General features: G+C 45.8%; 4 protein-coding genes across 4 annotated transcripts; 2 read left to right on the forward strand and 2 right to left on the reverse strand.

Moving 5' to 3' along the window:
* Positions 1-748: 748 nt before the first annotated feature.
* On the forward strand, positions 749-1990 carry LOC106654991 (lectizyme-like). The gene is made up of 3 exons (XM_014375175.1): positions 749-1113; positions 1176-1491; positions 1823-1990. The coding sequence occupies exons 1-3, from the start codon at positions 749-751 to the stop codon at positions 1988-1990; spliced, it is 849 nt and encodes a 282-aa protein (XP_014230661.1).
* A 361-nt stretch (positions 1991-2351) lies between these two features.
* LOC106654990 (carboxypeptidase B-like) lies at positions 2352-5024 on the reverse strand. Its single transcript, XM_014375174.1, has 6 exons — positions 4718-5024; positions 4445-4639; positions 3578-3711; positions 3296-3471; positions 2907-3138; positions 2352-2720 (listed from the first exon to the last, which is right to left on the reverse strand). The coding sequence occupies exons 1-6, from the start codon at positions 5022-5024 to the stop codon at positions 2352-2354; spliced, it is 1413 nt and encodes a 470-aa protein (XP_014230660.1).
* A 713-nt stretch (positions 5025-5737) lies between these two features.
* LOC106655135 (peptidyl-prolyl cis-trans isomerase 6-like) lies at positions 5738-7627 on the forward strand. The gene is made up of 5 exons (XM_014375357.2): positions 5738-5995; positions 6502-6706; positions 6796-6998; positions 7088-7230; positions 7443-7627. The coding sequence occupies exons 1-5, from the start codon at positions 5936-5938 to the stop codon at positions 7537-7539; spliced, it is 708 nt and encodes a 235-aa protein (XP_014230843.1). The 5' UTR covers positions 5738-5935; the 3' UTR covers positions 7540-7627.
* Positions 7628-8443: 816 nt separating this feature from the next.
* Positions 8444-11178, reverse strand: LOC106655129 (ankyrin-1-like). Its single transcript, XM_014375350.2, has 2 exons — positions 8618-11178; positions 8444-8530 (listed from the first exon to the last, which is right to left on the reverse strand). The coding sequence occupies exons 1-2, from the start codon at positions 11049-11051 to the stop codon at positions 8508-8510; spliced, it is 2457 nt and encodes an 818-aa protein (XP_014230836.1). The 5' UTR covers positions 11052-11178; the 3' UTR covers positions 8444-8507.
* Between the last annotated feature and the right edge of the window lie 1407 nt (positions 11179-12585).

The raw sequence follows: 12585 nt of genomic DNA on the forward strand, positions 1-12585 counted from the left end.
AAAAAACGGAGCAAAAGGCGTTTACTGTCACTAGGCCTTTTACGTACAAAGTAGTGTCGAATATGACTTCCGTCGTTCGTGTAAGAATTGGATATACGTATAAGTTGCTTAACGATTTGTCGCCGATCACTCTCTCTCTCTCTCCCTTGTCTAGTCTAAAAGTCGATCTCGTATAGCTGCGAGGCCGAGTCTCCCGAACAGATACGTATCGGAGTGCAAGAGAGTCGGGTCCAGAAGACACGGATTTTTTCTCTCTGTTCAGGCAATCGAGTCGATTGAGCTGTCCGTTGCGTTTGTGGAGCGATCGCTTCGACTTTTCTTCTCTCTTTGATCGTTAGCTTTGTTTGTTTTTTGTGCCTTTTCGCCGGAACAATGGAAATGTTGAAGCTGCTTCTTTTTGGCTTCTGCTTAGCGACCTCGCTCGCATCCTTAATTAACGGTAAGTTTATTTGACATTTATCTCGTTGAGTATCATTAGTAACAGTATACGGGGAAATTTAAATTAATCAGAGTGAAAAATATCATGAAACAATGAGTATTAAACGCGAAAAAAAGAGTTGAAAATGTGTGAAATAAAAATTGTGAAATGCAACTGGCGGAAAGGAATTCGGTTCCGAAACTCGCTCATTCTTGTGTGACGCGAAAACGAACGTAACTCCGTGAAATGCATAAAACGTTAACGACTCGCGCGCTACGGCTCAACGTTACGAACTTGACCCGAAAGACAAGACAGACAGCTTAATTACAAATGGTTTTCATTCGCGGCGATCCTTCAGCGCTCGAGGTGGAAACGAGCTCCGAGGAGATAGCCTCGCTGGCCGAGCGACCGACTCGCATAGTCGGCGGCGAGGACGCCGAGAGGGGCCGACATCCGTGGCAGGTGTCGCTGCATTGGTTCAACAAGAAGCGCAACATCAAGCCTCGGCACGTGTGCGGTGGCACCCTTCTGACCGCCGGATGGGTCCTCACCGCGGGACACTGCCAGACTCTCTCGCCGAAGCGGCCGGGCGGTCAGTACCTCGTGCTGGCCGGAAAGCACGAGCTCGGCGAGGAGGAGGACACCGAGCAGCGCCGAGTCGTCTCCGAGACCTTCGTCTATCCGGACTACGGCGGGTAAGTCGTTGAAACACCTCACATATATATCGAATACCGATTGGCGCGATTCCATTCTGCAGATCGGTCGGACCCTACGACATAGCCCTGATGAAGCTCGAGGAGCCATTCGAGCTGAACGAGTACATCTCGACGGCGTCGCTGCCCTACCCGGACCAGCACCACGAGGGCGAGGCCATACTCACGGGCTGGGGCAGCATCGGTCGAACGCGACAGCCCGAGAGCCCCGAGGTGCTGCAGGCGGCCTCGCTGCCGCTTCTCGACTACGAGGAGTGCAAGGCCGCCCTCGACGAGAAGCTCAACAAGGAGGGCCGCAATCCGCTGCACGAGACCAACATCTGCACGGGGCCGCTCGACGGCTCCGCCTCGGCCTGCAAGGTACCGTTAAAACGTGTACTTGCACGCGCACTGCCATTGCGTGCTTTATTCGGGCCCAATAAAATAGAGAGGAAAAAAATAAAACGAATTCGCGCTAAATCGTGTTGGCGCGAGAAATCGCGCTGCGTTCGATTTTATGTAACGCAGTTGTACTTGCCGCGTCATTGGATTTGTCCGTTTATAGTCAAAATTGCCCGACGCGGACGAACAAAAAGGCAGCGTTAGCGCGTGAACAAAAGTCGTCGAACGTGATTTCACTCGCTTGTCACATATATCTATTTGCGCAATGACGGAAAATTATCCTTTTTTTTTTGTTCGTTTGCTATTCCAGGGTGACTCGGGTGGTCCATTAGTGGTGAAAAACTCCTTCGACATGGTCGAGGTGATTGGCGTCGTCTCCTGGGGCATCTTCCCCTGCGGCGGTAGAAATGCCCCGTCGGTCTACACCAGAGTGTCCTCCTTCGTTTCCTGGATCCATCGAATAATGTTGAATCATTGACGAGCGGCGGACTAACCGTATTTCGTATGAATTCTTTATGTGATGATATGTAAATAGTATGTAAGTTAATTTGGTATTAAAAAAAAAACGCAATTTTTGTTACATTCTAATGACGTTATGAGCTTTATTTATCTTACGACGTAAGTATAATGGGCAATGAAAAAAAGCAGTCATCGTGATACGGAATGAGAATTACGGTAAGCAGGTGAAATCACAGCATATATATAGGATAAAAGAAATCCTTTCTCCCGGCACAGTCACTCTCTTACACATATACTTATTGGACTAAATAGCATTGTAAATATAGGCACTTGGTCGCGAGCGTATAAATATGCATATCATATAGTTGGCGCGAACGGAATCACGAGGAGGCGCCGCGAATGGCCTTGGCGACGACCTGGACGGCGGCGATCGCCTCCTCGGCCGTGGGCTTGATGTACTTGGCCGGCAGCACGAAGCCGTTCTGGCCTCGGTCGCGCAGCTCCACCGTGTACGTGTACTTGATCTTCTGGTTGGCTTTGGCCCAGTCGTCGGCGCCGCCGGCCGCAGCGTACAGAGTCGTGGCGCTGTTGCCGACGGTGTAGTGGCTGTTGGCGCCCCCGGCGAGCCTCATCGCCTCGGCCATGCGCCGGCCCACGGCCTCGAGCTCCTTGTAGTCCGGCGGCACCCGCCTGTCGTAGCCCCACGGGTACAGGATGTACTGGCCGTAGCTGTGGAACGTCAGGTAGGCCTGCGCAACGCAATCATCGACGCATGCATGAGACGCGAATCGATTTGTAGAGCTTGATACTCGAATCGACCTAGTTCGGGCCGCGCGCGTCGACGATAAGGCTTATCGCAACTAGGAATCGACGCCGGGCCAATGTTTGCTAAACAACGAGAGCCGATAAGAATTTCACAATATTTGCATACGAACCTGGAAATTGGCGGCGCTCGTCTGGAAGAAGTCTTTGATGGCGCGAGTCTCGGGCTCGGAGAAGGCGCCGGAGCCCGCGTAAATCTCGCGGCAGGGCTGCTTGCTGGTGCCCATGCCGCCCCAGCGATAGCCGAAGTTGCGATTGAGATCGACGCCGATGCAGGAGCCGCCCTTCTGCGGATTGGCCCGGTTCTTGCGCCAGAGTCGGTCGCCGCGGAAGGTGTACTCGTATCTGCGGCCCAAACGACATATCGGTTCGCTCGATAATATATTAAGACACACACACACACACACACACGTACGCAATACGCGTGCGATGTGACGCGCGAGAGAAAAAGTTGTCAACGAGATCGAGAGCAGCCGTGCGAAGCACGAGACAAAAAACTCACCCGTCAGGATTGACCACCGGCAGAATGTAATAGTCCTCCTGCAGCTGATCGCTGTGCTCGACCAGGTAATCGATTAGATAAGTCACGGCGGCCGGTGAAATCCACTCGCGCGCGTGGATACCACCGTCGATCCAGAGGGCCGGTGCGTTCGACAAGCCGCGGCTTATGCGTATTACCTGTTTTTTTTTTTTTTTTTTTTTATAATATAGAATAGATAGATAATAGTCGGATTACGTTCATAATATTATGCAGTACACGCGAGTGTAAAACAACTAGGCTTACTTTTAGATCTCGACCTTGAACGGATTTTCCGATCGACATGACCGAGCAGACCTGTGGATAGGTATTGGCCAGGTAATCCATGTACTCGTGGATATCCTCGAGCCTGTGGTAGCTGTCCCACTCCATACGGTGTCCTTCGAACAAAAGCCAAGTCAATCCCGATGGCTCCGAGCGCTTACATCGTTGCCTTTTTTTGTTTTTTGTTTTTTCAATTTTGTAAAATTGTTTTGCCGAGTCGCCAATTCAAGCCCTCGCTAAAGCAAAAAGCTCACCCTTCCACGGCCAGGATTGGCGAACTTTTGGCCCGCTAGAAGCAGCAGCAGCAGCAGCGGCATCTACATAATTAGCGGAAGAAGAATAGCGGACAGTGCGGAGATAGAAAGGAAGAGATTTTTTTTGCATCCCAGACGCAATAGACTCCTTCCACCAAGCATAGCGAGCTAAAACATTACTACTAATCAGATTTGCCATTGTCTCTTCGCTCGTGACGTTATATGTTGTTTTTATTTGTTGTTTTGCTTGTTTTTCTTTTGTTTCGCAGTCGTCGAACGCACACGCGTCTGGCACTGCACTTGATTCTCTCGGTTAATGCTGGATCGTGAATCATAATTGGGTTACTTGGTCTGTATACATATAATACCCAGCGCATTCAAACTCGGCCGATATAAAGGCCTGAGCAGAATACCGAATCAGTGCGATTGGTATTCTCAGCGCGACAAAGAGAACCAAGGATATACAATATAATGTAGGTGCGCGTCTACAGCGTTTGGTAGTACAGCACAAGCTTTCACTCGTACGGCCGACACCTCGAGCTAATATCTAATTGGCACTACATATATCTAATAGGATCGAAAGGGGAAATCTCACCGTTTCTGCCGACGAGCTCGTCGATCTCCTCGGGCGTCCTGACGGGATTCTCCTGGTTTATGGCCAGCTGCAGGTCGGTTATCACGACGTCGTAGTCGATGTTTCTCTGGCGCAGGAAGCGCGAGACTCGCGGGATGACGTCCGGCAGCACGAGGACGTCGATGAGCGATCGGTTGCCGCTCCACAGCGACAGATCTGCCAACGAGAGTCGTCGTGCAACTTGAATTTCACGCGAACAGCCGAAGCTAATTTGTGCGACAGCGCATTACGAACCTCCTCTGTCCTGCAGATAGTCGAGGAACTCGTCCTTGCCGGAGTCGGCGGCGATCCTCCAGATCTGGGCGCCGTCGTACGTCACCCGCTCCTCGGGTATGAGATTGAACTGCTTGGCGGCGCCGACGTAGTAGGTGTCCTCGTTGCCGCTGTCGTCGCGGTCCTCCAGCTCCTCCTCGGACTCGTAGCTCCTTTGGCGATCGGCGAGCGGGAGGGACGAGGCCCGGGCCGCAGCGGCCAGCGAGGCCACGAGCACGAGCACAGTCAGAAGCGGAGGCCCGCGAGGCGCTTTCGGCACCAGCATCATGATTGCCGAGACACGGACTGACCTCGACTTTGGCGAGACGCGCGGCTTTTATGAACGTGCCTCCTTTGGATAACGGGACACGGCCAACGAGCGAGAGAGAGAACGCACACGCACAGCACGAGCCGAGAGGGAGTTGGTGTATCTTATTCTCGTCTTTCAACCGATATATTAATGCGAGTATATATTACGTGTACATTGTATTGGCCGGGCATAACTTATTCGAGGAGAAAGAGAAATAAAAAAGAAGACGAGCTCGAAGCTGGTTTGGTCGGTCGTACATCGGCTCGCGAGAGGGTGACGCGCGAGTGGGAGGGACGCGTTTGTATGATAACGGTGCGAAAACCCGCGGGTTCAAAGAACTCGAACGCAGCTCTGCGGATTCGCGCATCACCAACGCAGGCCAAATGAACCTATATAATATATGCGTGCGCTCAAAAAACAACGATTGCAATTTTCGGCTATGAAAAATCCCATTTCGCCGTTCAAATGCGGGTGTACCGGAGATCGCGCGGGAAAAAAAAAGAAAAGCGACGCGCGCATGTCTCGCGCATAATTCGTTCAACTATTTACTACATACATATACACAATGAGCAGCGTGTAAATCGGCCGAGCCGCGTACCACACGGCGCAGTTCGCATACGAAGCAGCGCGAGCACAGTCCATTTGCGTATGCAGTCGGAATCGGCCACGCGCGAGTGCAATTAATTCTTTCTCCATTCGCGCGCATAATTTCCTCGACTCGTGTATACATAGGCTCGCTCGCGCGTACCGACAGTCCTGCAGGGGGCCAGGCGCGCGCGTCTCCGTGTAAGCCGACGACGACTCGCCTTTCGTTTTTTCTCTCGCTCTTGTCGAGGAGCGAGCACAAGTATATATACGAAGCAGTCGCTGCGCTGCAATTGGTGTTTATCATGAGTCCTCTGGTCGCCGTGGCTGCTATTGCTCTCTTAATCACGACTGATTACGCGCAGGTACTCTCAATTTTGCACTGGTTACATGAAATTGACCGTGAGAGAGTGAGAAAGAGAGACCGTTGCTTTTCGCCCATTCGATCGAGCCAGCAGCGTGTCATTGATATAATGACGCGCGTTCAGATTAAAACGAGTCGACGCTATATGTAGTATGACTCAAATTGTGTTGCTATGCTCTTTATCTGTGGGCACGAGTTGACTTCCGGTTTGCGCGCGGTGACAACGGCAACAACAACAACCATCGAGATGAATAAACACAAACCAAGTGCAAAACAAAAGCAAAAACTTTGCGGAAAATATTTCTTTCCTTCTCGACGATTTGCCCTATAATAGGGCAAAGTCACACACGTACGCGTACTTACAGAGGGGGCTTTGTCGATATACTCGGTGAGGTGCGCTCGTGGGGCTTCGCCTTCTGATTGTATTAGTTCGTCGCTCTTCTCTCTCGCTGAGGTATTACCTATATACAGGCTGCAAAATACGATACGGTTCTGCTTTTCTTTCAGGCCACTCGTTTCACGATAACCGATCAGGTCTACTTCGACATAATGATCGGCGACAATCCGGCCGGCCGGATGGTCATCGGCTTGTTTGGCGAGGACACGCCGAAAACCGTGAAAAACTTCATGACCCTGGCGAGCGAAGGGATCGAGGGCAAAACTTACGCTGGCTCCAAGTTTCATCGGGTTATCAAAAAGTTCATGGTTCAAGGTTCGCGACAAATGAATTTTATATCGCTGTGAGAGAGCTATAGCTATGATTGACTTTCACGCATCTTTCGTGCATGTTTGTCGACGCAGGCGGAGACATAGAGAAAAACGACGGCAGCGGTTCCATCAGTATTTACGGCAAGTACTTCGACAACGAGAACTTCAAATTCGATCACGTGGGCCCCGGCATGGTCAGCATGGCAAACGCGGGCAAGGACACGAACGGATGTCAATTCTTCATCACGACGATCGCGACTCCTTGGCTGGACGGCCAGCACACCGTTTTCGGCAAGGTATAACGAGCACAGCTCTCGGCTCTCGTTCCGGCAAATTTTACTTTTTCATCGTCGAGTCAATGTCTCTTTTTACTTTTCTGGCTCAGGTCGTAGACGGCATGGACGTGGTCTTCAAGATAGAGAACACGAGGACGGACGTGGACGATCATCCCATTCTGCCGGTCGTCATACAGGAATGCGGAATTCTTCCTACTTATTCGCCATACACTGTATCCGATAATCCTTACGAGTAAATATTTCACTTTTATAGCTTGCGCGTAGGGATACATGCCGATATCGCTTTGCAAATATTATACGCACGCAAACGCACCCACGATACTCCATAGCCAATTGTTTTGTGTCCCAATCGTCCAACCAACTTGGCTAGTTTATACGAGAAAATGAATTTAGACTCGCCGAAACTCATGTTTATTTCTTTCTTTTTTACGATAATTTTTATAGTCTCTGGGCGTGGACGAAGGCCGCTTGCATCCCGCTGAGCTTCAGCTTCGCAGTTCTCGGATTTTTCCACTGGATGATGAAGCAGCTGGATTGTTGAGTCGGTTCGAGGAAAAAGCGATCGATTTTACCGATTATTTGATCGAAGAAATTACGGTTGCGCACTGTATCATGTCCACTATATTATTGTCGAGAATTTTAATAAAGAGTCGATTTTGTAGAAAATCAATTGCATAGACCACTTTGTTCTTTACTAGCTGAAATTTTAGTTATTTGACGACTTTTTTGTTTGAATCGTTTTTCGTGGCAAATAACTGACATTACTAACTTACATTGTTCATTTCAAAAAATTACGTCAAGAGAAAAATCTTTTAAAAGAGGAAAAACGTTCGTTTTTTATTTTTTTGATCAATTTTATATTCAATCATTAATTAAGTATCCAGCGCCGTGCAGATTCGTATACAGATTCTAATTTTACATGGAGATAGTTTTCAGACTATTCAAGAGGACCCACGAGGACAAGGTTAAAAAATACTTCCCTGATTTTTTCGTAACGGTTTAAATTGAGTTTTTAAAATATTTGACCACAGAAATGGGAGAAAGACCAATAAAAATTCACAAAAAAAGCTTTGGACCGAGTTTTTTTTTATGACAGAAACTTATCTTTCCCCTAAAATCGAGCCACTACTGTTTCCGTCCCTTTTTTGACGTCGTGAGACGGTTTTTTTCAGTAACGACTACAACTTCCGTCTTGGCTGTGAGCCTTGGTGATACAAAAAAACTTAATCTAAAACGTCCCAGTCTATATTACATGATTCGATCATAATACCCGCACGAGCTGACTGATGGAATCACGAATTTTTTCACATTCGCAAATGCATCAATAACCTGGGTTGATTTTTTTTAAATATAACTTAAATCCTATTTATTAATTTATTGCTATATACTATCAATTATATAATTAACTTTATTAATTTTATTTCTATGCCTTCAAATGTTACATTGTTTTATAATGTAAATCTTGCACAGTAAAAAAATAGTTCACAATTGGACATAGAGGTGACAAATTTATGGTTTCTCAATTTCTTCGCCTGAAAAAAAGAAACGATAAGTTCAGAAAAATTATCAAAATTATTATTTAAAGGGTAAAAATATTCATGAAAAAAAAAATAAAATACCTTTGTAAACGGTTTCACATGTTTTGGCTTCCTTTTCTTTTGCCAGGATTTCTGCTGCCTGGCATATTCTTAACAAATCCTCGTTCTTCAGCTTCTGGATGATTTCTTCGTAGCAGAGAATTGGGAACCGGTCACGCGTCAACTCCCGTAAAGGATCCAGTGCTAACCTTTGAAAATATCCTCTCGACATTTTTTCACATAGGTGCCCCACGCACATATACCAATAATTTATGCGGATTAGATTCCAGTAGTGATATGACTCGATCTTGAAGTAATCCATGTATGTGAGCAGTTTTTCCTCCTCTTCGGGCCGTAACTGCACTAAATCGTAAAGCGACAAATTAGGAATGATCGTTATTTCTTTTGCTGCGCTCGTGAACTCTTCTTCACTGTAAAAAGATTTTTCAAGATCCGACGAATTTTCGAACAATTCGTACTTGATGAAAAATTCAATGATTGGCAAGGTGTCGCTACGTTTCAGATCATATCCTCCATTCTCAAGACATTCCACGACTGCTAGAGCACCAGATGCTAATTTCAATTTATCATTGTAGGAATATTCTTTGCAAAATGTCTCGTCAAAATGCTCCATAGTGGGAAAAACGAAGATAGACAGATCAGCACCACGATCCAAGAGAACTTGAACAGTATTCGGCCAAAGGCTCGCCACAGCGCATTGAAGTGGTGTACGGCCCAACTTATCTCGGGCATCGACCTGCACCACCTGCTGGATATCGTCGGTAATTTTGAAAAATAACTTTATTCTGTCATCATCCAACTTTCCGCAACAAATAATATGCAGCGGGGTCAATCCCTCTGCGTTAGCTATGTTCGGATTGGCGCCCCTTCTCAGCAGATATTCGATTTGTCGCGTATCTTCGAAGTTGGCTGCAGCCAAGTGCAATGGCGTATTACCCAACTTGTCCTTTGCATCGATCTGTACCATTTGCTGCTTATCATCGTTGAAGAGTAATTCCTCCAATTCAGCGTTGTATCGGCTCTGACAAAAAAAGTGTAGAAGTGACGAGCCATTTGCGGTAACCAAAGTCGGATCCGCGCCTCTTCTCAGCAGTGCTTCGGCAATTTGTTTGCTACCTCTGATCACAGCATAATGTAATGGTGTTTTACCATTGTTGTCCACGGCATTGACCTGCACCGTCTGCTGAATCTCGTCGTTGATCTGGAACAATGTCTCCAGAAAGTGGACATTGAAACTACAAATGAGGTGCAAAGGTGTCAATCCTTCTTCGTTGGCTAAATTCACATCCACGCCTCTTCGTAATAGCACCTCAACAATTCGATGTTTACCAAATCTAAGAGCATAATATATTGGTGTACTACCCTTGTGGTCCACGGCATCCAATTTTACTGTCAGCTGCATTTCGTCGATTTTTTGTAAAAATAACTCCATTATTTTATCATGTTCCACTTCTTCTCGCGATATTTTCCACCGAATCCCACTTTGTACCGTATTTTCCACCCAGTCATAATTTTTTATGTCTGTCATCGACCACATGAAACAAATTCTTTTACATATCACGTGAAGAGGAGTCGATCCATTCTTATCGGGCAAATTCGGATCGGCGCCTTTTCTAAGCAACCATTCGACCATATTTTTAGCGTCTTTGTGCAGAGCCCAGTGCAATGGGGTTCGACCCGATTTGTCTTGAGCATTGATGTGCACCAGCTGATATTTTTTGTAACTCGACTCTAATAACGCATTCGCCGAGTCGTTATCGGGCCTATGGCAAGGAAGATGCAAAGAAGTCGATCCCGTCTCGTTGACACAGCTCAACAGCCATCTGGCTACCTTCTTGTGGCCATGGCACACAGCCAAATGTAGCGGCGAGATACCCGTTTCTTGCACGAGGCACTTATTGTCCTGCCCGAACTTGAAGAATTTTTTGACTATGGGTTCGAGGCCAGTGATGCAGGCCACATGAAAATGACTCAGGCCGGACTCGGTGGTGTAGTTGACATCAAATCTGTCATAAATTATAAAAAGCGCACGAACCAAGAATCCGAGACGTCTGGTGTTAAGGGGGTATCTAACTGCATTATGTAGTGGTGTGACGCGACACAACAGTGGCTTGCCATCGTCATCGAGATCGGGCTCGTCTTTGTATCCTGTCCTTATCACAAACCTGATAAACTCGGTAGAACGGACGTCCACGGACCTCGTGAGCAACCACTCAATTTCTTCCCGTGCAAAGATTTCTCGGAGATCTGGAAGTTGGCCCTTCCAATCACTGATTAAGCCGCAAAGTTGCCTATAAAATTCATGTCGTTCTCTTTCAATCTTCCAATTGACTTGTTCTCGCATGCTCTTCAATCTTTCTAATTTTTCTTGGCCTGCTTCGGAATCGAAGTTTTCATTGAAGCAATCGAAATTGGAAAAATCAATAAAAAATTTGTTGTAATCATCGTCGCACATCTTTATACACACACGCACGAAAATACAAGATCACTTATAATTAATACAATTTACTCTATTCTCAAGAATCACTATAGTGTTTGTCGATTTCTCTCTGCGACGTTCACTCTGCGGCGTTGCACGTGTACTAATATACACGGATATAATTTAGATATGAATTTTGAGGTTGGAGATCTCAACGAGATGCGCGCCTAAGAATGCAATGCTTCGATCGACCCGATGATGCAAGAATTCAAGATGGCCGCAAGGCGCAAAATTCAAATCATTAAAAGCTCAAATACGTAAAAATATTTTAAAAAATTGTGCGTAAAACTTTTTAAATGTTATAAAATGCAAGTAATGCAAACTCAAATAGTAATCAACATAAGTTAGCGTGAAAATGTTTTTTATGAATAAATATGCAAACCAGAGCAGTTACCAAAAGTTTAATGGACTGTGACATTGAAGATTATCTTACGCATCATCTGATCTGAGGGATATTAAAAAATAGAGACTCTCTGATAGAAATGTTTGAAATTCTAAGACGAGTTTCAAGTCAACGTTATAAGTTCAGAAGTTTTTTTTCATAACTGTAACTTAACTTATATAATTATTTTAAATTTGCCACTTGCAGATTTACATATGACAGTATTCGCCATCTTGTGGTGAAGGCTCAAAGTGGTATTGTCTTATTTATTGACATTTCAGGTTATTTCAAATACGCTTAAAACAAGCCAATTAATTAAAAATTTTCAATAGTCATTTTTTGATTATTAGGCCATTAATAATGTTGAGCATTCCTAACGGCTAAGCTCAATCGGAATAGTAGATTATACGCCTAGGGCAGAGGCGCAGCCGACCTTTTACATGAATCAATAATTATGGGTAGGGTTCATAATTTTTGAAATAATCGTGCGCACGTATGTCACCGATATCCAAAGTAACCAAAAACAAAAATTTTAGACCCTCTCCCTCCTCCTACCCCACCCCCACTATAAACGTCTATTTTCTATTTATATTTATTCTTAATCAAGGTTGTTTGGATTGGTGAAAAGTATTCTTATGAATTTTTTCAGATTTTTCAATTACTTCAGACCTTCGGAATAAATATGAATAGAAAATAGACGTTTATAGCGGGGGTGGGGGGCAGGAGGGGGGAGGAGGTCTTAAATTTTGGTTTTGGTACCTTTTTACCATGTACTATAACATAACAGAAGGGCGTCTAGAGTGGTGACATACGTGCGTACGATTATTTCAAAAATTCTGAGCCTTACCCATAATATATATATATTCGTAGAGAAAGTATTCGTTTGTACGGTAAAGAGTATCATGCGATTTATCCATTATTTGCCTTTTTAACAGTTGCCGATAAAGTTGCAACCTTTGCTCATCATCAAACGTGAAAGTATATTACCAGTGTCATAGGTCAACTTGCAATCGTCCAACGAAAGATTTGTTCATCAGCTCGCAGACTAACTACTGCGATTAATTGAAACAATAATTTTTTTATGACATTTTCACCTCTTCTCGTGTCTACATAAATTTTCTCATCGAT

This window comes from Trichogramma pretiosum, unplaced genomic scaffold, assembly GCF_000599845.2.
Source record: "Trichogramma pretiosum strain Unisexual culture from Peru unplaced genomic scaffold, Tpre_2.0 scaffold2, whole genome shotgun sequence".
Classification (NCBI taxonomy): Eukaryota; Metazoa; Arthropoda; class Insecta; order Hymenoptera; family Trichogrammatidae; genus Trichogramma; species Trichogramma pretiosum.